The 25,495-nt window shown below is 43.9% G+C and overlaps 1 protein-coding gene across 1 annotated transcript; it reads left to right on the top strand.

The window, feature by feature from the left end:
* The first annotated feature begins 24 nt into the window (after positions 1–24).
* Positions 25–24,760, top strand: UBE2G1 (ubiquitin conjugating enzyme E2 G1). The gene is made up of 6 exons (XM_027445994.3): positions 25–373; positions 13,863–13,965; positions 16,802–16,899; positions 17,985–18,163; positions 21,854–21,977; positions 24,066–24,760. The coding sequence occupies exons 1-5, from the start codon at positions 40–42 to the stop codon at positions 21,938–21,940; spliced, it is 801 nt and encodes a 266-aa protein (XP_027301795.1). The 5' UTR covers positions 25–39; the 3' UTR covers positions 21,941–21,977; positions 24,066–24,760.
* Positions 24,761–25,495: the final 735 nt, after the last annotated feature.

The raw sequence follows: 25,495 nt of genomic DNA, 5'->3' as shown, positions 1-25,495 counted from the left end.
GGCTCGCCCCGCCTCCCCGCCCGCTTGTCCCTTCTCAAGATGGCGGCGCGGAAGGGCCGGCGGCGGCGCGCAGTGCGCCTGCGCAACGCGGCCCGGAGTGCAGCGAAATTCCTGGCGGGCGGGGGGAGGAGGAGGAGGGCGGCTGGGAGCCACGGCCGCTCGCCCCTGGCAGGGACCCTGCGTGCTGTGGCGGCGGCCGGCGCCGAGCCAGACCCCCGGGGGGCGCCGTGCGGGCGGGCTGAGGGCCACTCGCCGCCTCCTCGGGCGCTCGCAGCACCGGGAGCCGCGCCGTCCCCGGGACTCCCTCCCCGGGCGGAGAGGGGGAGAATGACGGAGCTCCAGTCCGCCCTGTTACTGCGGAGGCAACTGGCAGGTACCGGCCCGGGGGGGGAGACCGGCGGCGGAGGGGGGGAAAAGGGGGGAGGCGAGAGGCGATCGGCCCCGGGAGGTGGAGGGGGGGTGGGGGGGTGAGGAGGAGAGCGGCCGCTGAGGGAAGGGGCCTGTGCTTGGGGGGCGGGAGGGGGCGGGAGGCGGGTGTGAGGGGGGAGAGCCCCCCTGAGCCCCCCTCAAATCCCCCTCCCGCCGCCCCCCTGCCCAGCCGGGAGCTGAGGGAACTAGGCCGAGGGGGGGAGGGGGAGCTGCCTGGCCGGGGGGAGGGGTGCGGAGGGGCCGGCAGGGCGGGGGGTGAGGGGGGTGTGAGGGGGTGTGGGGGGGTGTGAGCCTCCTCCGCTGCCCCCAGCCCCTGGGGGGGGCTGAGGAGGGCGCACACAACGGCCCCGCTCGGCCCCCGGCCCCCCTTTACCCCCCTCAGCCTGGCGGAGGAAGGGGACAAGGGGTGGGGGGGGTGGGGGGGGGGGGAGTGCGGGGGGGTCTCGGTGGGGTTTGCCAGCTGCCGGAGCGCAGCGGGGAGGGGAGGGCTGGTGGTTGTGCTTGATCTATTTATTTATCTTCTTGCACCCCCCTCAGAAACACTACTTGGGGCCTTCGCACCTTCCGCGGGGACCTGAGGTGCCCCCGTCCTCCCTCACCCCCCGTGCCCTGCCGCCCGGGGAGGCGGGACGGGGGCTGGGGGGGGGCACACGGCGCTTCCCCCTTTGTTGGAGGCCCGGGGGGGGCCGCAGCGGGGCTGCCCCCGCTGTGCGTGTGGGGTTGGAGGCGCCGGCGGGGGGAGGAGCCGGCGGCCGGGAAGGGCCGGGAGCGGCCCCAGCCCCCTCCCTTTGTGGCCGGGCCGCGCCGCCGCCGAGGGGGTTCGGCTGGGTTCGGGTGGACTCGGCCGGGTTCGGCTGGGCTCGGCCCGGCTCGGTTGGCCTCGGCCCGGCTCGGCTCGGCCCCGCTGCGCATGCGCGGCACGCACAATGCGGCTCCATGTGCCGCCCGCTGCCAGATTTAAAGAGAAACGCGGCCGGGAGCCCCCCCTCCCCCCCCCCTCCTTCACCTCAGCTCCTGAGGCGCCTCCGGGCGCCCCCTTCACAGCTCCGCCGTGCCCACGCTGCTGGGTGCACCCAAACACGGCTTAAATATGCCCAGAGAGAGGGTTTGGGGGGACACGGGGGGTCAGGGGAGGTTTGGGTGGGCATTTAGGGCAGTGGGGGACCACAGGGTCCTGTCAGCGGGAGGGAGGGGAGGGTTGTGTAAGCGGCTCCCTTCGGTGGTGCTCGGTGCTAATAAGGGTGAGAAAAAACTGAAGTGTAGCCAGGCACTAGCACAGGAGTTCTTTAATCCCTTTAACATGACGTTCTTTTTCATAAAAACAAGCTCACCTTAGCGCGTGCCCGTGTTCAGGAGGGTAGCCACGTACCTCTTGAGTGCCTCAGTGGCTCCCAAGCTGCTGGCAGCGGGTGAGGCGTCCACGTGGTCAGATATGCCAGTAACAGGAGGTGTAAGTTCTGTAAGCACAGGACAATAACAGGAGGTGTACGTGCTGTAAGCACGGGACGATAACAATAGGTATATGATCTGTAAGTATGGGCCAGTTGGATGTGGAAGTGGGCTTGCACGCTCTTGGGTAGACTGCTGTTAACCCCCAAACCGTCCTGCTCGCTGCCTTCTGAAGATTTCGTGTGTAATGGCAAAAGCTGGTAAGCTTTTCCAGTTGCCATCTTACTGATTCAGCTGTGCTGACTCAAGTAGTGTAGCTGTTTGTGTGGCGTGCAACCCTGTGTGGGGTTTTTGTGTTTGAAGTACTGTCAGTGCTGTTGGTATTCTTCTTAATGTACTTTCTTAAAAAAGAAACAAGTGTTAAAAGTGATTGTGGTGAGCGTTGAAGGAGAGCCTTGAATTCTTCTGGAGTCCTGTCTGGAAGAGTTACTGACCTGAGAAGGAAAACTGTTTCTTCCTTATTTGATAACCTGAACTGAGCTGAAACTAGACTCTGACACTGCTTTTTCTGATGGCAGGCTACTTGAAGTCGCAATGCAGAGACTGAGCTTCATGATGTCTGATCTTCCTACCCTACTGCTGACTGTCTTCTTCCAAGTCTCAGCTGCTCCAATGTGTCTCTTTGTTTACACTCACACTGCTTGTTCTACCTCAAAACAAAAATCAGCACTGTGGTATTCTTTCTTCTGGCGGGGCTGGTATTTCAGCCCTTCTGCTACATGCAGCTTTTGCATTATATCGAGTGTGGTGAGTCATTGGGTTGTACTTAGTGGTTGGGTTTTGGAGCACAGCGAACTGGCAGTGGAGGTGAGTTAATGTGATCTAAACTTGTTTAAATTGCTCTAGATCACTCGCTTATCAAGGCAGCTGTAGTCAAACCACAAGAGGTCTGAGGTTGGAGCTGTTAGACTTGGAGCAAGACATCAGGAGGTGGAGGAAGGCTGAAGGGTGGGCATGAAGCCCATGCAGTTGTGGAGCAGTTGAGGAATATGGAACTTCTTTAATGGGTGGTGAGACCCTAGATAGTTATTCTCAATGTTAAGAGGTTTAAAAAAAAAAAAAGTCTCCAAAGGAGAAAGAAAGGTAAAACGGTAGTCCTCAAAACTGTTGTCTGTCCATATGCTTTGTCTTAAAAAATAAATAAATAAATATATATAAAAATGGGGAAATGAGGTGTCTGTGACCTAGCACTTAAATGAGTTGATTTAGTTCTTGAAGCCTCTGTTAAAATGAAGGTCAGCTGGTGAGCCCTTTTTTTTTTTTTTGTCACTGAGACTTAAAGCCAAGGGTTTTATCAGAGCGCATAAAGGAAATGTGGCAATGTAGTCCCAAGATTTTCCAGTAAGTATATAAAAACTGTTTGCTCCTCTAGAGCCTTGTAACTTGAGCAGGGACCTGGTACCCATGTACCATATGGACAACATGCTTGTCCTCATAAGCAGCACATTCTGGATGCTGACAACACTCTAAGAAGGGATATTCAGCAACAGTCACGAAGTAGGAGTAAAGTTAGATGTGGGTTCTTTATACTAAGTAGCTTCAGTGTCTCTGTGAATGTAATAGCCATATTGCCAGGGAATTAGTATCTGCTTCAGTATCTGTGTCCTTGCCCACCATCTAGGCACAAGAACAGTTCAAATCAAGATAGCTGGAACTTTGGGCGCTTTTTAAAAAGTGCTCAAAGGAGCTGCTGAATCGGGATCTTTGACTACCAAAAGCAGGCAGTGTGCTGGCACTAAGAGAGGAGCCCTAGAGGTTTTCCTGTGTGAATGTCTGTAAAGCTAAATGTCTTTTTCTTCTCAAATCAATTTAATTGTAAGCTCTAGCAGCTCCTGGAAATCTCTTAAACTTCAATAAACATGTTCTTGCAGATGTATGTTCAATCCTGATTTTTGGATCACTAGTGCTGTAGAAGAGAAGCCATGGCCTACCCATTTCCTCTTATGGGTAAGGTGCAGGGGGGAATTAAAAGCATGAAGCCCCTCTGAACTTTGGGGCGTGGGGTATGATGGACAGACAGACAGACATGCAGGATCAGGTATGTAGATCAGTATAACACTGGATCAGCAGAGTTTATCCCCCTAAGAGGCGATGGGGTAAAATGTGTTCTCCCTACAGTCCAAACACATCCTGCTCTTTAAAAAGAGATGGAACAAAGAAGAGCAGCTCTGCACTCTCAGGTCTCCAGATCTGTTGAGCCCAAGGGTTTTGTAGACTGAGGCATTTTTCTAAATGTTCTCGTTCCATCTTTGTGCACAATCGTTGCTGACACAGAGTAGGCAGACTTGTCTAGTTCATCTGGCAGGATCGTGTAGGGAGGATGCAGTTAAATCAGCAGTGTACAGTGGAACCAGAAGTGCGAGTAGTCTGACACAAACACGGCTTGCTGAAAAACAGGGGAATAACCTTGCCCTCATTGGCCAAAGTTCTGCTGTATTGTGTATATATTCTCCAACTTAGGATACCAAAAAACATGCTAATAACTTGCTCAAACGTGAGAAACACAGCATTACTTCAGTTTCAAGTGTTTATATCTCATTTCAAAGCAAAAGTGTCTAGTTAAAAATTAACAACTTGGAAAACTATATTAAATACTTAACGTGGCAGTTCAACAGTTTTTTTTACTGTTGTGGAAAAATCTTGTGGTATGACACTGGGCTAGCTGAATTTCTGGCAGTTACACAGGGTTTCCTTCAAAATATTTTAGTAGTAAATTCTGAGGGAATTACAGAATTGAGATTGTTTTATAGATTGAAGTTGAGATGGCGTATATCTTGGCTGGCTGGTAGTACAAGAAGCCTTTGTTTACAGTTGAATACTGGCTACTTTCTGCCTTAGAGTATGTTAGTCCACGAGATAATACCATCTGAGTGGTACTTACTCAAAGTAATAAGTTGATGCTAATCTTTGTATTAGCTTCCTTGGAGAGATCTGTTTCTGTGATAACTATTCATGATAACACAGAATATTACTGAAGTTTTACACCTGCAGGACCTTAGAATCTTAACTCTAGTTTCACTTAAATTCTATAAGACTGCTGTGTTTAAAAAAAAAGTTTCATTTTTAGATGAGAATCAGTCTTCATTGCTGTCATGCTTTTGGGGTGCTTAGATATAGCTTGTGCATACTGATTATGTTAACACTCTCGTAGTTTAGGCCCCCCCTTCGTAGCAGATAATCCTGTTTTCTTGTAAGAAAGTGGCTGAAGCATTAAAGCTACCTCGCTCTCACTGGCTTTATAGATAACATCACTGCTAAAAGACGAGCATTGTTACAGTGACTACAGTCTGAACAGTGTGAGCAGCCTGAATTTCTGTTGCACCACAAGTAACACAATGGATGTGACTTGTGGCAAACTTTGCTAGCCACACATGTTGGTTTTTCGGGTGCTCCTGCTGCATGAATAAGCTGAACGGTGCTTTTTTGACTGCAATCACAACAGCAAAAAATCCAGGGATGCTGGCAGTTTTAGAGAGCGAGGTCTAGTTAAACCTCAAAATGGAGGGGCTTGATGACTCAACCAGCTACTTGAGCAAATGAGATGAGCTACCAGTAACAACCTGCTTCAGCACGTTGCCCCTTGAAGGGCTGTCTGTGGTCACAGCCAGTTGGCTCTGGTTAGGTCAGTTTAGTAATAATCTTTTGGGGAAAGAACCAAGCTGACTGGAAACAGTTCTGTTCCCTTCTCTGCTCCCCCCAGGTGGGGCATTGTAATTTGCACCACACTGTGGACGTATCTGGATCTGACAGTGAAGTGACTTATTTCTGTTCTGTTAGGGGATACTGGAATGGGAGAGTGCTACTGGAGATGCTGTAAAATAAGGAGTGGAAATAATACCTGTTGAGAAAATACTTTAACTAGAATTCCTGACTTATCAATAAGATTTTTATTTGGAGATGTTAAATCGTCCAAATCCTGCAAAAATGTCTTGCCTTGTGTAACTGTTGATAATAATTCCAACTTCAGTGTCAATGAGTTGTCTGCTGTAGAAATATAAACTGTAAAGATTGGTTGCCTTGCCATAGATTACTCTTTTTTTGGTCTAAGAGAAATTGAATTGAGATGGACCAAGTAGAGTAAGTAGTCCTCAAATAAAATATGTTGTGACTATAATGGATTCCGCTTTGATTTTTCTGCATCTCATGCCACTTTTTTATGCAAGACTTGGAACAGCACATGTACATTCAACTAAGATAGGATTACTCGTGCCCTTTCATGATTGGTACACATCTCTTTTCTGAAGTCCTGTTATTATAAGCAGTTTGAGAATGAGTGGACTTCATAGATGAAACTTGCTTGCCTCATATAGGCATTCTGCTAATTTTTTTTCCCCTAGTGTGTTTACTGTAATCTTTGTTCTAATCCAGGTGTTTTTGTTTGCAACCTTTGAGGCGGGGGTTTTATGAAGGTCTTTAAGCATGTGAGGTATTCTGCAGAAGTAAGCTTCTAAGTATTGGTGCAGAGTGGGATGGAAGCATTTAAAAAAAATAAAACGCAGCTGTTTCTTTTCAGCATAAAGATTGGGTTCTGATGAAGCAGAACTTCTGAACTGGAAGGCTGCTGCTGTTCTGAAAGTATGAACTAACCAAATACTGAAACGTGTGTGAAGTCAGATGCCTGGAGAAGGAAGAGCAGGTGCTTTGGGTGAGGAAGGAGGGCATGTAGCTCTTGAAACTCTCACAGTCTCACTTTTGTCCCAGTGTCTGGGAACAGAATCTGGTGACGCTTCACGTTGCAGGTCTGTGCTATCACCATGCTGCACCTGCTTTGTGCTTCAGTTTTCAGGGGTGTGTGGCTATCTGTCACTAGACTGGTCTTGGCAAGATCTGTCGCGTACGGAATCTAGGAGGTCTGCGCTCTAGGCTACCTACCCTGCCAGTGTGAGTGTTCGTACTTAGTTCTCTTCTCCTTCCTGCTCTCGGGTCCAAGGCACATCAGCTGGAACAGAGATCAGATATCCAGACCCTGTAAGAACACTAAGTATAGCAATCTAAACGAAATAGGATTCTGTAAAAATAACTGCTGTTGTGGGGGTGAATGTTAGCAGCGCTTGTTCTGGTTTAGATCGATAGTAAAGGCTCTGATAGAAGCCCTTTGTTAAAGCTTTCCCATGCACTCCTCCCATATGTGATGCGTGTTAAGGGAAACCCATTTTCATGCAGTCATCACACCACCTAGTATGTCAACCCGGCTGGCGTTTTCGTTGCCTTGTTCTTGGTACTGATCTAAAAGATGATGCTGTCGAGAGTCACTTAAAGGCATATGTCTTAAAGAATTCGGAATAGTAACGTAATTCAAATTCAGATGCAAACCTGTTATCCATATGAGTGAGAGAAGAAAACAAACTGGAAGCGTGTTCTTGGTTTGTACACCAGCTTACACATATGATGAAGAAGGTTTCTGAACTCCACATGTCAGCATCTCCCTATGGCAGTGCTGTGCTGCAGCCTTTCTGTTACACTCCATAGAATTGTGTTTTATTCCTGGATATAAACCTGCATCCTAGAGCTCTTCACTCTGCTCAGCAGCGCTGTTCCATAACTGATGCATGTGAGGGTTGTTCAGGAGATACTTAGATGGATTTTTTTGTATCTTTAGGCTGTCAGTAGTTTGTAAACAGCTGTTTAATAAAATTTTCCTACTATCCATGGCAAACTCATCAGCTATACGAACGAGTGAGACGTAGGATGACGGTTGCCTTGCAGAATTCTAGCAGAGTGTGCGGTAGACATCTGAAGCTCTGGAGGCTCCTTTGTTTGCGAGAGAAATAAGCAATTGTGGAACATGATTCATCTGACCTGTTTTTGACATCTGCTTTGGGATGAGATAACTGGAGTCTTGAACTCCTTATCCTGATAAGGTCTCTAGTGAGTGCTGCTGAGGGAGCATCTCAAAAGTGCGTGTACCCACCTTGTACTTCTGTGACTCTTCAGAGTGCACACTAAGGGCAGGACGAGGGTGGCACTCGTGTTATTACTGAGTACAGTGGGTGAATGTGGCCCCATGCTGTGACTGACTCTAGGCAAACTTGCTGAATGTGTTCTGGTGAAAAACCCGCTTCTTTTCAGGATTGACCCTGAGAATCAAGCTTCTTCCACTCCTGTTGACTCCCTGTTCTTCCCATCCTCCCTCCTGCCCCAAGTTCAGACCTTGCTCTTAGAGGCTTGTTCAACCTCGGTATTAACCCGGCTGAGGTAACTGCTGGGTTCTGGTGTGACTGGAATAGAAAAGCCTGCTTCGAGCAGTCTAGTCAGAGGGGCTCTTGAGGAAATGGTTTGTTTTTCAATTTCTACCGAAATGAGTATTCATTGTAATTTGAACACTGGTTATACATTTACTGCTGAGAGTCTTTATTCCAGAAGCATGTTTCAAAGCCTTAAACAGTACTTTGAAATTCAGAGGTTTTGGTCAGCTGTGGCCCTGGCTAGGAAGTTTATTAGGGCTGAAAACAAACAAACAAAAAAAACAACAAACAAACCAGAAACCTCCATCTCTGTCCTCTCTCTTTCCCAGACCCGCTTTCCTGCGCACATCCTTGGAAGGCTGTGCAGGTGTAGCTGATGAGACAGCAAGAGGAGCACAATTTGCAGCTGTGGAGCGTTGTGTTGGGCTGATGCCCTGAGCAGCTTGTGTGTTGATGCTAAAAACGTACCCTCCCGACAAATTCTGTGATCCCAGGGGAGACCTAGGGCTGTGTGATGCTGCCCTCCTCAACAGGGGATAGCACGTGGAGCGCTGCTAATCAGTTGCCAGGCTGAAGTTAAGAGCCAAATCTAGAGTTGCTGCTGAACTGGTTGATAGAGATCTCTCCTTAGGGCAGGTTTGTATTTACTGCTTCGGTCTTGATGCAAAATAAATTAAAATGTCCTTCTGAGAACAAAACTGTTCTGTCCTAACTGCTTGGTTTGTCACTGCCGGAGTGGCAGGCAGGAATGCTGTGCATCATGTGCTATGTTTTGACTGAACTTCTTGGATGAGCTCGTGGAGCAAGACCGAACATGATGAAAGCAGATAATATGGAGAGCTCTGGGAGCAGGTCTGTGTGAGGAGATCGTGTTACTTCAGCAGTATCCAGCACTCATCTTCTAGATTCAAAGCCTTGCAGCTGCGTACGTAGGCAGAAGGAAGAGTCTTGGAAATCCTACCTGACCTCGGTTCATCTAACCATGGAAGTCCCGGCGTGGGGTATGGAGTAGAGGAGCCTGGAAGGAGGGGGTTCAGGCTCACCAGCTGTTTTTAGAAGCTCCTGGACTCACAAAAGACACCCAAGAAAATCCAAGCCTAATCTGTAGCAAATGTAGGTCTCTGGTACAGCCCGTACCTGCCTGAGCAGGGACTGGCTGCGGGTCAGGGCGACGGCTTCTCCAGCAGCCTCAGCTGGGACTTGGGCTGTCCTCATTTTGTTCCTGCTTTGGACTCAGTCCCCTGGCAGCACAAACCTCAACCACTGTGCAGCTCGCTGAAGAGGCTGCTGTTTAAAAATACTGTAGAAGCTTGTACTTCTGCAAGCTTTGTTCGGTGGTGTAACTTAACCTCGGCGGTGTTGGTGTGCAGCGGTTGGCAGCCGGAGCGTCAGGCTGAAACGCTGGGATGCCGCACATAGCTGCTGCCTGCAGCCACGGGGCTCTTTCTGCTTAGTCACTTCTGTTGACGCTGTTGCTTTTGGATTTCTAAAAGTCTCCTGGTTTCAATAAATGCAGTTTTAGCGAGTGTGGAAACATCAGTAGCTTGGTGTAAACTGAACACACGCTGGCAGCACGGCGTAAGGTATGGCATCGGCTCCAGCTTAGGGCGATGGGATCTGGTTCGGAGCTAAACCACTGCAGGAGCACCGGGGAGCTGGCAGGCGGTGTGGGAAGCCAGGCGCTGGGCATTAAAGCCTCTTCTGGACTTAAACAACTCTGTCATGGGCCTGCCGGCGTCTCCCAAAACAGGTATTGATTCAGGACCGGGACTAAAGGAACTGACAGCCTGATTTATGAGCAGCCACGGGATTCTTCTCCCTGTGCGTTGCTGCCTGGCAGCTGCCCAGCCTGGTGTGCGCTGGCTGTCAGCTGCGGCTCGAGCTGCTGAGGACTCTACCTGAGGGTGCTTCCAGAGGGAATGTAAGAAATTTTCCACTGGGAAGAAAAGTTTCTGTTACATTAAACTATTAGAAATGCAGGTAATTTGGGACTAAATACTAAACAGTAGCGTACAGTGCCTAGCAGCAAGTAACCTGCACTGGAATTTGAGCATGGGCGTGATGGAGATGTTAGTGCACATGGATTTGCACAGAAAAGTACAGGATGTCTCCAGTTAAATGAAGGTATTGCAGAGAAATATTGTGTCAAAAAAATAACCTGGAGGGACGCATTTCTCTGTAGGTGTCTGACTTCTCGGCTTTTCCAGGACTTAGAGCCCAGCCCTGCTCTCCAGCGGGGCTCTGCAGAGGACCTGCACCAAGCGCTGCTTCCCTCTGCCTGGCAGGAGGAGGGAAGCGAATCCTTTGCTCATCGTCCACGGGTTTGTCTAGGAAAGCTCCCTCCCGTTCAGTCCACAAGCAGTTAAGTGCTGGGGGTGGTGGGAAGTGACAGACGGAACAGGTGTCTGCTCTGGGAGCAGTGTCAGTGTCACCGCTCCGCCTGGCAGCAGCCTGCCGCAGCCTGGAGCCTCTGCTCCTCGCATCCTTGCGTGAGCTGTGCTGAGGGTACGTGGATTGGGGGAAAGATTTTGCTGCTTTGTGAGCCTCAGCTCACGGGGAGAGAGGTGCTCCTACCTCTTCTGATACGCAGCGGTGGCTTTGTCCAGGAAAAATAATTAAACAAGGCTTCGGTGTTCACAAGCTTTAATGAGTAGCAGCTCGTAACTGTCCACAGTAAAACAACCAGGGACGATGATTTTCACATCCCAGTGCAGAACTTGGCTGAGCTTTCCTTTTTTTGTCTGCTCACTAGCCGTTGGTGGATGTTCTGTTTAGCATAAAATTAGCTTTTCCATGCAGACTGCCTAACTTGCCTGTGGTATTGCCGAGTGCCTCTAGTGGAGAAGGTGCTTGAGCTTATGGCCATTGTTCTCCCTCACGTTAAAGTGTTCGTGCAGTAACTATTTACACCGTGCTTTGCTATTGCTACAGAGAAAAGAGAACAGGAAAATTTCTTGCAAGCAGAGACTGATGCCATCTCCAGTAAAAGAAGTAACAGCATAATTTGCTTTATAGGTGACATCCCCTAAGCAGATTTTCCTAATCACTGCCACCGAGGGTGTTTGTCAATGGCTGTCCCTCTCGTACAGCTTACAGGTTCCTGCGTTACAACAGTTGGTATCCAGCAATCTTACTCCTTCTCACAAGATCTCTTGCAATACAGCGCTGCAAGGTCTTCAGTATGAGTCAGAATGCAAGAGCTGGCTTTCATTGGGAACAAGTATGTGAAAAATGCTTCAAAGGAGCTAAGGATTAAAAAAGCTGTTATCTGGAGGCTGAGACAGATATAAAAAGAAATGGAAGTAGCACAAATCAAGAAAGAAGAGAAGATGTGCCTGCTGGACTTTAAAATAGTGTGGCATGCTGAATACTTCAGCATTCAGAAGCATCCTTAATTTTCCACTTTTAACTTTTTGTTCAGCGTTATCACTGACAAGTGATAACTGGCAACCAGTAAGGAAGCTAAATGGAAACAGCTCAACGTTAGCAGTTTACACAGGAAAGTTGCCATAAACTGATTTCTCTCTCTGGAGATGTAGAAATGAGGGAACTTGTTTTGGAGGCTTACTTTCAAATTTGAAAGTCTTAGGATGCGATACTGAAACCTAACATTTGCACTTTCTGTTGGCTCCTGTAGTTGTGCTGGATGATTTTCCTGCATCACACTACCCATACCCTAGTGGGCAACTTCAGCATCCTGAACAGCGGTGTCAGGACAAATCCTTTCTTTTTGCACAAACAATAGACAACTTCTAATAAAACCCCATGAGCAAAAGCAGATCACGTTCAAATATTAATGTCATAGGTCTTTTAATATCTGGTGCTGAAGGCATGTCTGTAGCAGGGAGGTGGTAAGGGACTGGTGAAGCACAGTATTTTTGGGGAGGGGTGGGCTTGCTCTTTTGCAGCGTCTGCTTCTGGTTCCACATGACATGCTTATTCTTTCTGTCCCTTTAACCTAAAATTGGATGGGATTGGTACTCAAGCTTATGCAGTTGTTTCAACTGAGATCTTGGAGGGTGAGAACAGGCCTGCTTCGCAGAGGTGTAGTTGTGCTATAGGTTTGGGTTTTTGAAACTTGCATCTCAGTTAGGCAGCCTGTGGTATTACCTTTTGTTTTAGGCATTGTTTAATGAAAATATGATGTGGTTCAACACCTCAGTCTGTTCTGTGCTGTAACTCAGAGCGAATGTTTGACTTCATCTGTTGACTGAACCACTGCTGTGTAGGTTCTAAGAAAAGCCCTTCCAACATACTGCCAAGAAATGAAACATTTCTTGGGATTTTAGCACTGACTCATCTGTGTGGATAAACTTGACTCTGAGTTACCAGTGGCTGAGTGAAGTCAATATTCCTGCTATCCACCTCCTCAGGATCTTGATCCTTCATGTGAGCTGAGAGCTCTTAGTGTTTGGACTTAGTTGTCTGTATAGAGCTTGAATTGATTATTGTGTCTTTTTTTTTAATGATTCTTTGAATAGTTTAATTCTTAATTAGAGCAAACATTGACTGCAACCTCATGGACAACTGGGTTTGGATGTAATGGTAGCCTCCTTTCCATAAAGGTACGAAGCTCTCACTTGAGGTTCTTCTTTGTGTACCTGAGGGCTTTACAGGGTGCCCTAAACTCCAGTCTGATACCTAGAAACCAACACAAAATACAGCTGCTGCTATAGATTTGCCATAGAAGGAATGTATTGGGGGGGATACAGTGACCTGTAACTAGTGGGGGCTGTGTGATGCCTGGCAGGATTTAATGCCTGCAGTAGCAGCTGTAAAACAAAACAAACCCTGATGTTATATGGAAGGCAAACCAGTTGAATTAATAATTTCTTCTCCCCCTGCCCTATTCTAAATACCAAAGATCCGTCCATCACGAGTTTGCACTGTTGGAAATGCTGTATCAAGATCTTAAATTTGGACCAGTTGGGATTTAAAGTGGTGTCTGACCTGCAGCAATCAGCTGAGACGTTCTTTTCCCTACCCCAACTTCCCTCTTTAGGAAGTACTCATTTAAGGTGTTTCTTCCCAGATCTTGTGCTTTTACTGGAGCAGGCTGAGCACAGTTGGTAGAGTCTGTATCCAGGCCTGACTTCTGCATAGCTATTTCCAGATAACTTCCAATCTGGCTGTAACTATACGAAGTGGCTTACAAACTTAGAATCCTGTTGTGTTTATCACTAGTGGATAAAACTGTGAAACAAAGAAACTAAAAACATAACAAGCTCACCTTCTAGGCTCACTTCTAATGGTTCAGAATTTAGTAAATTATTATCTCCAAAACGGACTGGGCACATATCTCAAATCTTTTCAGAATCTGAAAAGAATCATTAAAGGGATGTAGGATGTTATTTTTAAGTAAAGAATATGTGACTCTTCTTCTGTTAACATTTTTCTAGACCTAAAAATACACTTGAGTTTAATCTGGCTCCTCAGGGTTCTTGTGAAATAGTGTGGCTCTCTAACCAGTAGCAAACATGTGGATTTCTTCATTTGCATGCACACCTGGTGGCAGCTAGTTTAGGAGAACATGTCTGAAGGTGCTGAGTACAGCTTGGTCATCCTGCTCCTGATGCACTCAGCTGGTGGTGTGCGTCAGGCTGGGTCTCCACTCTGGCAGCACGCAGCTGTACGTGGCAGGGAGTTGAGGATACTCATCCAGATCATAAATCCATCAGTAGACACCAGGTCGCTGAAAGTCGTGGGGTTTTTTTTGGTCACCTATAGAGGCATGAGCAAAACCAGCGAATACATACAATAGGCACCTAAAGTCACTCTTAAATTCTTTTTCCTACACAGAGCTCAACAAAAATCCAGTGGAAGGCTTTTCAGCGGGCTTAATAGATGACAATGATCTTTATCGATGGGAAGTCCTTATTATTGGTCCTCCAGATACACTATAGTAAGTACTGCTACTTATATAGAAACTTAAGTAGAACTCTTATTTGCTAGTTCTAGCTTGGTCTAAGTAGAGATGACCTACATCTTCCTACTAAGTTAGGTAATGCTGTTCAGTTGCTAGTAAAGTATTTGTAAATAGCTGAATTTGCTATGAAGTTCTAAACCTCTTTGCTCCCCTGGGAAGCTGCAGCACTGATCCTGTTGTGCACTTGTATGGAAAAGAGAGGATAGGCTATGCTTAGGGGCAGCTTGGTTTCTATGCATTGAAGTAAGGCAGGTGTAATCTGCTTGCTGTCACTGCTGTGAGGCTCTAGCTTAGCTGATAGCACAACTTTAAACCATTCCAACTTCGTGATGGCCACTGTAGGAAAATACTTGAGAAGGATGCAGTTGGGAAACTGCAGCAGGCCACAGAGCAAGCCTCAAGTCCTCGCAGTTTGAGATGGGTCAACCTGTACAGTGATCACTGTTTACTGAAGGAGAATTTCCTAATGTGACCTAGAGTACTTTAACGCTGATCAGATTTGTGTTGTAGGCAAACTTTGCATGGTAGGCTTCAAAAAGCTTGAATCTTTATCCTTGCTCTGAAGGGCAAGATTCTTTAATGGACACTTGCACAAAAATGTGTGCACTTCACACTGTAACTTCTTTGCTGGACTCCAGTTTGCTGCATTTGTCCAGCTATCTATTTATCTATCTATATATGTATCTGAAGCACTCTGGCACATGTAGTGTGGTAGCTCTTTAGAAAACAAACAACAAAAAACCCAAACCTCTGGCTAATTGAGAGAATAACTTTTTTTTCTCAGAGGTTGCATATGATCATTTATTCTAGCTCCTGGGAAAAGATTTTATGCCCTGAAAAGGTCAGCTTAAAGTGTAGCTCTCGAAGATGAACTCTGTTCTCCTTTATTAAGCTGTTCCAGTGGTAAATTACTGATACAGAAAGCCTTTTAGTGGCATTTACTCGAGGTCAGTTTTAGTTCCAACATCAAATCATTGTATACCTTTGTCTGCAGGCTTCTGAGTAAGTAGTTAAGCACAACAATCAAATTGCTTTGGCTTCTCAAGCTCGCTACATTGTGATTCTCAAGTCTTGCATGAGAGGAATTCTCCAACTTGTGTTGACCTCTTTTTGAACAGTGTTGTAGTGGCTACATTATATTCTCATGGCCACTTTATAAATACTGTCAGTAAAGACGTATTGCTTTTAATTGACCTTTTCCTTGTATGTTTAAAATCGCAGTAGCATTTTTTCCCCACTTTAGTAAGGTGCTGAGCTCATTTTGAGGTTTGTTAGATAGCAAGCTCTCTTCTGCTCCAGTCCTTAGTCACTTTTCCTGAGTTTACAACACAAAAAAAAAAAGTAGACTTTAGATTTAGTGCATGATGCTACTGATAGAGGCTCCTTTATCAGAAATATTGCTAAAAATGGTACTGGTCTCTCTTGATTGACAACTCAATTGGATATACATTACAGACCACATACAACTTTATTTATATGTTGTTGATGAAGGGCAACCAGGTACAGCCTGGTTTACAGCCTGAATTTATTATCTGCTCCTTTAAGAAGGGAAGGAGGAACTCCTTTCATTGTGAAATGTAGAATTTAATTGGTTTGGGGCTGTCAACAAATGTAATTTAACTTCCCTTTATCTTGCCTAGTATGGATGTTAAAATATCTGGTGTTTCTGGAATTCTTACCCTTCCTAGGAAGAGTAATAATTCTTTGTAATTTGCATTCCTGAAACTTGTTAAAAATGAGTGCTGTGGGTTCAGATCCCCTCAGCTGCGCTCTTTTAAGAGCCAAGTCATTTAGATATAGTGTTGCTTCTTGAGACCTGCTAGAATTATGCATGTTCTTTTATTGTTGGTGGTAAAAACTTATTTTCTCAGTAGCCTGTGAGCTCTGGATGCAGGCTTCTACTCCATTATGAATAGAGAAAACCAGATGCACACAACAGCTCTTTCTTACTCTAATTCTCATGGGAGTGGCTGTTGATGAGTAGCTTTGTCATACTGCATATCTCATGCCACCTTCTTTGGAGGTTATGTTCTAGTTTTGTAACCTCTGCCTCTGCAACTTCAAACTTGGTAACAAACGTCAGTTACAAGAAATGATTATATTTGCTGAGTATTCCATCTGTAAGACTTCCTTTGAATACAGGATTCACTTTTCTCAGAAAGGAGTATTTCTGGGTATTGAAACCTAGCTACTTAAACTGTTATTTCAGTTAAATGTGGACCTGACTTTATGCAACTCCCACATAAAAACTGGATGTCTCATTTATTGTTGTTCTCCAGTTTAGTGGGTAAATGTAATGTTGAAGACTTCACTGTTGTGCCTGAGCCCATTTAGATGAGTATTGAAGAGGTATTACTGGTAGACACGAACTATAAAGCTTTCTGTAACTTTTCACTGAGGCTGATACTGGGAGATTAAGACAGAGGCGTTTAAAGGAAGAATATAAACAGATACCTGCGGGGCTGTACTTGAGAGTTATTGGCAATATTTTTTGTTGTTAACAAATGTGCTGGGAGGAAAAAAGTGAGTTGTAATTCCAGGTAGTGAATTCCCTGTCATTTTTTTCCCTATGGAACATCATTCTAGCTCTTAAAAAAAAAAAAAAAAAAGTGTTGGGGAACTGGCAGTATCTTGTGAAAGGATCTTCTCAGTCTAGAAACTCCTTGCATTGCCTATGGGAATGTTGGTACTGTTAATTAACAACATGTTAAGCTGTGTGAGGGGTAAATGTAGAGCTTTTGGTGCATCAGTAAGTTCCAGCCATCAGCTTAAACTTACAAGAAACTCTACTAAGATATTTTTGATTCCCCAGTGAAGGTGGTGTTTTCAAGGCTCATCTTACTTTTCCAAAAGACTATCCACTGAGGCCACCAAAAATGAAGTTCATCACAGAAATCTGGCATCCGAATGGTAAGCAATGTCAAAGTTCCAGCTTTTTGTAATTAAGAATGAAAATATGAGCAAGACAAATGAATATAATTCTGTTTGTGTTAGAAGTATTAAAATATTTACATCTTTCTTATGTGAAGACAGCAATAACTAAACATGGCAGAGTTTTTAATAGTGCTGCTCTGAGAGACTGCTCCTAGAGTATCTTTCAATAGCTTATTGGATTCTAGGTAACTTTTATGATTTTTTTTTTTACATGTATATATTTAAGTGCAAAGCTCTGGTCTGAGGAGAGTGTTAACTTCTATACCTGCCTTCTGTTATACCTTCAAGTGCTTCATTTTTACTGTATTACCAACTTGACAGCTCAGTGTAGAAGGCCCAAGGTTGTCCTCCTTCAGTGAAGCGTGAAAGGAAATAACTGCATCTCTTAGTCCCTCCAAAGATGGCTCTTCCTAAGCTTTCTTTTATTTCTACTCTGCTGGACATAGATGGGAAGGTGAAATAAACTGGAAGAGGGTTTTTACTGGGAAGTAGGAATGTTTTTTAGGTTTTAAGTCACTAGCGGAGATGTAGATGTTGAAAGCTGGGAGGAGACCAGCACAGTGCTCCTGTCATAAGGGAATGTGAGTATGTTGGTGCTGTGTCAGTTTCAGCTCTGGAAATGTCAGGGTACTTGCCAGCGGTTTGTGATTCTAGCAACTTAAGTGATATTCCAATACACAGCAGTAGTATGCAGTTGATGCTTATGCCGTGGAAGAAGTCATCCTCTGATTTGTTAAACTTTAACAGGAAAAAAAAAAAAGACCTGCAGTGGAAGCAGAGTTAAATTAGTTTTGAGAGTTGTTAGCCTGGTGTTAAAAAATAATTTCTTCCCACCCATATATTGCCTCCTCCCCCAAAAGTCTAGGCATAGTAAGACTTCAACCAAGCCTTGTTTCTTAGAGATTGAGCGCTGTAACATATAATTACTTTCCTTTTTATAAACTTTATTTCACCAGCATGTTTTTAGACTAGCTGGAGTGAAGGTTAACGGTTCCATAAGTATCCTGAAGAAATGCCAGCGTGTTGTTCATTACTGAAGTATGCCTTGTTCTATTTTGTAGTTGACAAGAATGGTGATGTCTGCATTTCAATTCTTCATGAGCCTGGAGAAGACAAATATGGCTATGAAAAACCTGAGGAACGCTGGCTTCCTATTCACACAGTGGAAACTATAATGATTAGTGTAATTTCTATGCTGGCAGATCCCAATGGTGATTCTCCTGCTAATGTTGATGCAGCGGTAAGATTATTTTTTTTTCTTAGCCTGCGAATTGTCTTTAGTGTAGAAACAAACTTGAGATAGTGTTTTGCTTCTACTTTGACAAACAGTACAATAATTTTTCAGGTGAACTTTGTACAGTATGGACTAAGGCTACCTTTTTGTTGCGAAAAGCACTCGTTGTGAAATAGAATTTCCAGCTAGCCCTGGTAAATGTCTTAGAGAATGCAAGGGAGAGATGCTGTCAAGCTTCATAGGCAGTGGTTTGATTTCTCCTATGCAGTAATGCAGTTACTTGTAGTTAATAACTTGAGCACAGATGTATTTGAATAAGCCTTGGCTGCTTTGGAAGCTGGCTATAAAATCCTGTGTGGTTATATATGTGTAACAGTTCCAAGTGCTGTTAAGTTTAGCTGTGGAAATAGACATTCTAGAACCTGTTTTTGTTTGTAATACATTACTTGTGTAAACTAGCAATATTTTGTCTTAATGAATCTATTAATGGCTTAAGTAACTCACTTTGAAGGGAAGGAGAAAATTAAGTGGGGGTACCTCAGTATAATTTTGTTGTGATTTTTTTTGTATTCACCTCTTTAAAACAGTGTTACCTGAACATGGAGTAAAGCTGTAGGTTTGTCTGTGCAGGTCTGCTAGAGAAAGTACTTGAAGGCCTCACTGAGCATCCGGCCTTTAAGTTTGGTCTTGTCCCAGACTTGAATGCCTGAGCAAGGGAGAAGGGCACAATTTATAGTCTGAGGCTGGGGTGAATCTGCAGTGAGGATCCTGTCAGAAGTGTTTGATGCAGGAGTTGCGTGCAGCAAGCACAACGTTTCTGGAGCATGGCCTGTGCTGCGTGGGTGTATAAACATGGCTATCGGATCTCTAGAAGAGCTGCTTTTATAGCAGAACAGCAATCAGACTAATAACTGTGGTGGGGAGGGGAAAATGCTCAGTTCTGGGGGAAGTGGGAGAACAGACTTCTGGCCCCATTCACCTGAGAGATGCTAACATACTTACTTTCCTTTGAATTACTCTTGAATTGCAGTACAAAAATGACTAATACATGCAATGTGGTTGCAAAAGAGAAGTTCCAGGCTTAACTGGAAGAGTAAGGAAAGGGAGGTAGCAATTGGAAGACGCAAAGTTTTCTAGAAGCATGTTAACTTCCTCCATCAAGTTAGCTTTTCCTTCCTAAGGTGGGCAGGAGTTTAGTTCCTAGAAGCCTTTCATCTGCTATGCTGTTAGCATTTCCAGAGGTGGTTGAGCTTTGCTGAAAAATCTTGTGAACAGTCTTATGTGAAACAAACTTAATGCAGTAAGGAAAAACAAAGCCACCAGCAACTGTAGTGAAGAATTTCCACATTTAATATTCTTTTGTGTTGGACCTCCCCTTCTCACAACACTCCTGGAAACAAATACCCAGGACACGCGGATGTTTTCTGCTGGCATACCTGAGAGCACTGGAAGGAGCGAGTTATTAATGAAATGCTGAAAGTACCATTAGAATTCCTCAGCTTACAAACTGGTGTGTGTTGAATGTAGGTGACCTAAGGCTGGAGAAAGCTTGTACTTCTAGCTATACTTATCACCAACTGGCATCACAAGTTTTGTTTTTAAGTCTTTCTATACTATAACCCACTCTGTATCAGCTGCCTCAGGAGCAACTTTATATGTGAGAGCTGTCTTTTTTTTTAATTTGTCTCATTTGTTTACTGGCTGGTAAGTTGGTTCCAACCTTAGGGTAAAGATTGAACATGCCTTAAGGAAACAACTTTTTTACCCCAGCCTGAAAGAACAGAACTTTAAACCCATCTCAGACTGACAACAGTACCAAGGAATGACTGATATAACTTTGGATGCTAGTAACTTTTTCTGACTGTAAGATATAAAGTAACTTTTAAATTTAGTGTGCTGCTTCAGCAGCTTAGCATCTCTTGCTGGACTGTAGATTGCATCCCCTCCATGTTCACCAGAAGATCCTCATCAGGGTAGCAAAGACTTGGATGGCTCACGTCCTCTTTTCTGATCTGTTTATCGAGGAGTCTTCTAGTTTACTGCAGCAACAGCATTTGGCAGTTACTAAAAGTTATTTTGCTCTCCTTAACTTCTCATCTTCAGTGAATCTAGAAAATGAGGTGTTCACAGGCAGGTCATGGCAGTAAAGAGCAGGGGAAATAGCTGCTTCCTGGAAAACTGAAAAATGTGGGTTGGAGTACTCTCTTGGGGTGGGGAAAGTGAGGGACAGGAGCCTGAGTACATGCTGTGAGAAGCAGATGGAACTAGTTTGTAACCTGAAATGAGACTTTTGGAGAGTGTTGTCAAACTGGGAACTTAACTTAATACTGAACACTTGCCTCATAGAGCTACAAATAAAGGGTAGGAAAACAAAATACCGAGAGCCTGAAGCTGGGAAAGCACAAATTCAAAGCTTTTCTTGGCCTTAAGAACTCTTGTTTAAGCTGTCCTGTGTCCCCATCCAAGGAACCACATGCTTCAGGATTAATTACTGAAAATGGAGAACAAACTAATTAGTAGCCTTGTTTCTGCTTTCTTTGGAAAGATAAAACACGGTGGCCTTTCCAAGATGTTAACTGGTTAGGTGAGCGTGGAGGTGGTTCACGTTGGGATGTACCAGTTATCCCAGTTTTCTCTTGCATGCGCCTTCACCCCATGCAGGGGGTGGAAAGGTGTTGCCTGCCAGGTTACCTCAGAAGGAAGGAAGTGTGATTTATTTTTTTTCTCCAGCCCCATAAGAATGTTGATTATTTATTTAAAAAAAAAAAAAAAAAAAAAAAACAAACAAACAAAAAAAACACTTCTTCAGAACCCTGTATTTCATAAAATACTTCCTGTCACTTCCTTGCTGAACTGTAAGGCAGCACACAAGATGTCAACCTGGGTGTCACTGTGTGCTAACTCCATGCTTTCAACTGAGTGCTTGGTGAAGCTGACACAAAATAGCTTCGAGTGACTGCACTTCTTCCTGTGAGGTTTTAGTGATGCTATGGTTTGCACATCTCTGCGTTCAGACTTATCTCTTGCCTATCTTCACGTTCATCTTTGTTCTTAATCTGTGTAGTTCTGAAATCAAGTACATGTCCCAGGGACCAGCTCCGTAGGTATGCTGAGTGTTCTGTTAAGGTCTTCCTCGTGGAGATGATGCTGTGCAGCTGCAGCCAGCTAGGAGTTTTTTCTTTCTAAGGATACTGTTGTGCCTCTTCTGAATACTGTGACTTCTGTACTTCTATCCTGGAGTGTACTAGCTAGATGTAGAGAGTTGGACTGTCCTAAAAATTGCAGAACTACCGGCTCTACAGTAGCTGTGTGCCTTTGTTCATCACTGCAGTTCAAGCCAGTTCCTGTAACCTGTAACAATAGCTTGTGGTCTGCAGTTTGCTTCTGCTTGTCAGGCTGAAATAAATGGATTTCAGCCCAGACATTGCAAAATGCTGGTAGCTACTAGGTTAGTCTTGGGGAATGCCTAAAGGCCAAGGGGGGGAGGCTAAATCTTCACTGTCTTGTGAGCAACTTGCATGAAAACCCAGAGCAAGTGTTCAAGCCCTGAATGTTATTTAGTGAATAGCTCAATGATTGTAAGCAAACTTAGGTGTTGACTAGATGGTAAATGTCTGAAAACAAACACCAAGATTCTTCCTAGAGCTTGTATATGGTTATAGCACTGACATCTGAAAGCTGTCTGTTCAATTACAGAAAGAATGGAGAGAAGACAGAAATGGAGAATTTAAAAGAAAAGTTGCCCGCTGTGTAAGAAAAAGCCAAGAAACTGCTTTTGAGTGACACTTATTCAGCAGCTAGTAGCTTCACTTTTTTCAGGGTAAGTATCCTTTTGAAGAAGAGTTAGTTTACCTGAGTTGAGGATTTTCTAAGTGTTGCTGAGTTCAGTTTTTTCTCAGAAAGGAAAAAAATCTTCTCAGCTGCTTGGTCTTAGTGGAGCTCTTTGGCTGTGTGCAGCCAAATGACTTCATAGTTAAAGCACTGCTTAAACTTTCTAGTGCAGTAACAGCCCTTCTGCCTAGATTGGGGAACTTCTGAATAGAATAAATACAAGAGTACTAGAGAAGTTGCATTTCCCTTTAGCAGTATTCATCTTGCTTCCCTAATAGGACTTAGGGATTACTAGTGTTGTACTAGAAAGGAATACTCATTCCTTCATGTTCATTATTGCGAATAATATTTTTTTTTAAGATTAAAAACATCCTGTATTGCTACCTTAAGTTTATATGCATGTATGTGGCACTTCACTTGCAAATATTGGTGGTGTGTCGCTTGTTTTAACTACTCTTTCCTTGCCATTGTTAGGAACTATTCAGATAAGATTGTTTCGGGTATCTATGGGGCTTTTTTTTTTTTTTTTTCCAACAAAGTCTGCTAGTATATCAGAAATAATTAAGTTGAGATATTAGCCATAGATTATATCAAGAAAAGTGATATTCTCTTCAGCAGCCCCAGAATGACTTTTTCACTGGGGAAGCTTTAGGAATAGCTTCAGAAAAAGATTCTGCTTGAAAACTGAACTAGTGTGTCTGAGAACCTGTTTAACTTTTCATGTCAGAGTAGCTGATGTGGTATTTACACTCTTTCACCCTGATCAAATGAATTCCTGATTCCGGATGCTTACTGTAATTTGAACAATCTTTGGTGTTGTTTTTTTTTTTTTTAAACCATAAGTACTCATAGAAAGTGCTGTATTAAAATGTGGCCTTTAAATACATGGCCTTTGGTTACTTTAACCATGGTACGCCAGAAAATTCAACTAGCTAATTTTTCACTCTTGCTTTTTCAAAGCAAAACAGAACTTCATGTTGAAGCTGCCCTTTCTTAATGGTTGGCTTGGCAAGTAAACTATTCTAACCCATTTTGCTGGGAAAGCCCCAAAACATGTAACACTAAAGTGTCCATACAAAGCTGGGGTTGGGGGGGAATACAGTACTGTGTGTTGTGCAGAAGGGTTGTGCTGTCTGGACAACTAGAAAATCTTGTCAGATGTTCCCACTGCTCACAGTTTTTCTTCACCAAAGTTGCATAGGAAATATTTGCTTGCTTTACACTCTTGGTAGTACTGTTTCTGGGAGGAGTCAGGGTGTGTATGTGCTCTGTGACAAAGTAGTACTGCAGCATCCTGTGAAGAAATGCTTTGATTGAACTGAACTCTCTCCAGAAGAGAGAAAGCATGAGAAGTTCATAATTCTGTCAAAAGACTAGGCAAAGGAACTGAATGGCTTATACAACTGCCCTGAACCACAGTGAAATAGTTTGTAATGTAACTGGCAGTTCTTCCTTAGGGAATAACTGAGCAATACTCCAGAATATCCTGAATTAACCTTAACTCTGTTGCCATGTTAAACTTGGCTATAGTGAAACAATGCTTATGACAAATACTAAGAAATTGGTTGTAGTACTTATTTGGAAAGCAAAAGTTTTTTCTAAATCCTGGTGACTCCTAAGTAAGCTGTGGATGATGAATTGGATGAGAAGGGGCTTTGTAGCTGGCTTCAAACACTGCTTGCTGCTTAATGAAGCACTGCTGTGCCACTTCGTACTGTACTTCACTGTCAAAGCAGCATCCATCCTTCACAGTAAGTGGTGCACGGAAGCTTCGATGAAAAACCTACAGGTGTTTAGTTTTGTGTGAATAATCAAACCCTTACACACTATGAACTTAACAAGCAACGCAAGTGACAGGAGCCTGAAGTTCTGATAGTTGGGCTGAGTCGCACAGTATGCTGAACCTAACTCGAGTCTTTCTCAGGTGATGCTTTTGGATGTATGCATCTTCTGTATAGAGGTAGGTAGACTTCTTGAATAAGTAATAAGTATCTTCCTTGAGTTTGAAACACTGAAGTTTTAAAACTAATTAAGGATCGTGAGTGCTTTTATTCTAATAATTGTGATTTCTTCGTAGGTCTCCAATTGAGAAACATGGCACTGTTTTTTTCCTGCACTCTACCCACCTATTGCTGGACTTCTGTTGTTACAAGTTGGCAAACACTGGCTGGAACTGGGCTGCAATAAAACATGCCAGTTATCAATGCTGACAAGAGCCTAACAAGTGCCAACACAAGATGATTACGCATTTTGAAATCTAATGAACTGCTTTAACCTTCAGGAAGAATTGTAAAGATGTGTACATAGCACAACATGATCCGGATAATATATATACTGTTCATGTACATCCACAAATACACATTGTACCAAATAATGCTGTCTGTAGTTAGGAATAGAATCGTGTAAATTCTAAAGATTTTAGCAGGTTTTTCTTTCCCTATTCATTGTTTCCTATCAGTTTAAAAAAATCGAAACTACAAACAACAACTTGTGAAGCATGTCAGACTAAAACCAATTAGGATTAAAGTCTTTTTTCCACTTTAATTTTCCTTTGACCCACTGAGGCTTAATTAAAATCTCTTGCTTATTGAAGTTTAGTATCTCTTTTGTTTTTTGGAAATGTGCTCCCTTTTATTCCCTCATCAGAACTTAAAATTTTCCTAATTAAACCTGAAGGGATTTGCTATCAATTACTTGTGTCTTCTTTTATGATGACCTTTGTAGTCTCAAAGGTGCTCTTTTTTCCTTCAACCCTCTTTTTTTTTTTTTTTTTAATAAGAAACCCAATTGCACATGCTTCTTGAATTGGGTATAGCAATAAACTGGCCATGGAGCACCCTTGAGCAGCCTGCTGGATTTTTCCCTTTCCAGGGACTTCAGTGTTTTCATTTGGAAGTTGAATTGACTAAGTTAGTCCAAGATGGGATGAGCTGCTTTTTTTATGGGTGACTTTTTTTTTTTTTTTGCCTTTTGCATTGCCTGTTTGTGGGGTGGGGTGTGTGAGGGAGACTTGTTTTATCTCAAGGTTGAATTCAAGCATGCGCATCTGTAGGCTTTCAAATGACTAACTTCTGGGTTTGGTATCAAAAATAGTTTTCTCCTTATCCCTTTTCTCTCTTCTGTGGCCCTTCATATTCTTTGCCTTCTACTTCAGAGTTTCCTCACCTAATGTACAAAGAAAATTGCGATGTATATTTTCATGTAATTTGATTTTTGGAATTCTGTCACCTTCTGTAGTGAGTTCTTCCAAAATATAATTTTTTCCAATAATAATGTGTCAAACTGGCTGTCTTCAGTATCTAAATAGGAAGGGGGAGCTGCAGTTGGAGTGCAGATTACCTGAACATCTTCAGCAACCTGACATAAGCAAACTTTTATTTAACTTGACATACTGTTTTTAATCTTGAAATTAAAAACAGACAAACAAAACTTTTCCAGTTGGAACCATCCTTGTCCCTCCAGTGAGCAAATATTAATCTCAGAGTATCTGATACTGGAGTTTCTTAA

Source organism: Anas platyrhynchos, chromosome 20 (assembly GCF_047663525.1).
Source record: "Anas platyrhynchos isolate ZD024472 breed Pekin duck chromosome 20, IASCAAS_PekinDuck_T2T, whole genome shotgun sequence".
NCBI lineage: Eukaryota > Metazoa > Chordata > Aves > Anseriformes > Anatidae > Anas > Anas platyrhynchos.
Note: the sequence above shows the minus strand (reverse complement) of the source record. Positions and strands in the feature narration are given on the sequence as shown.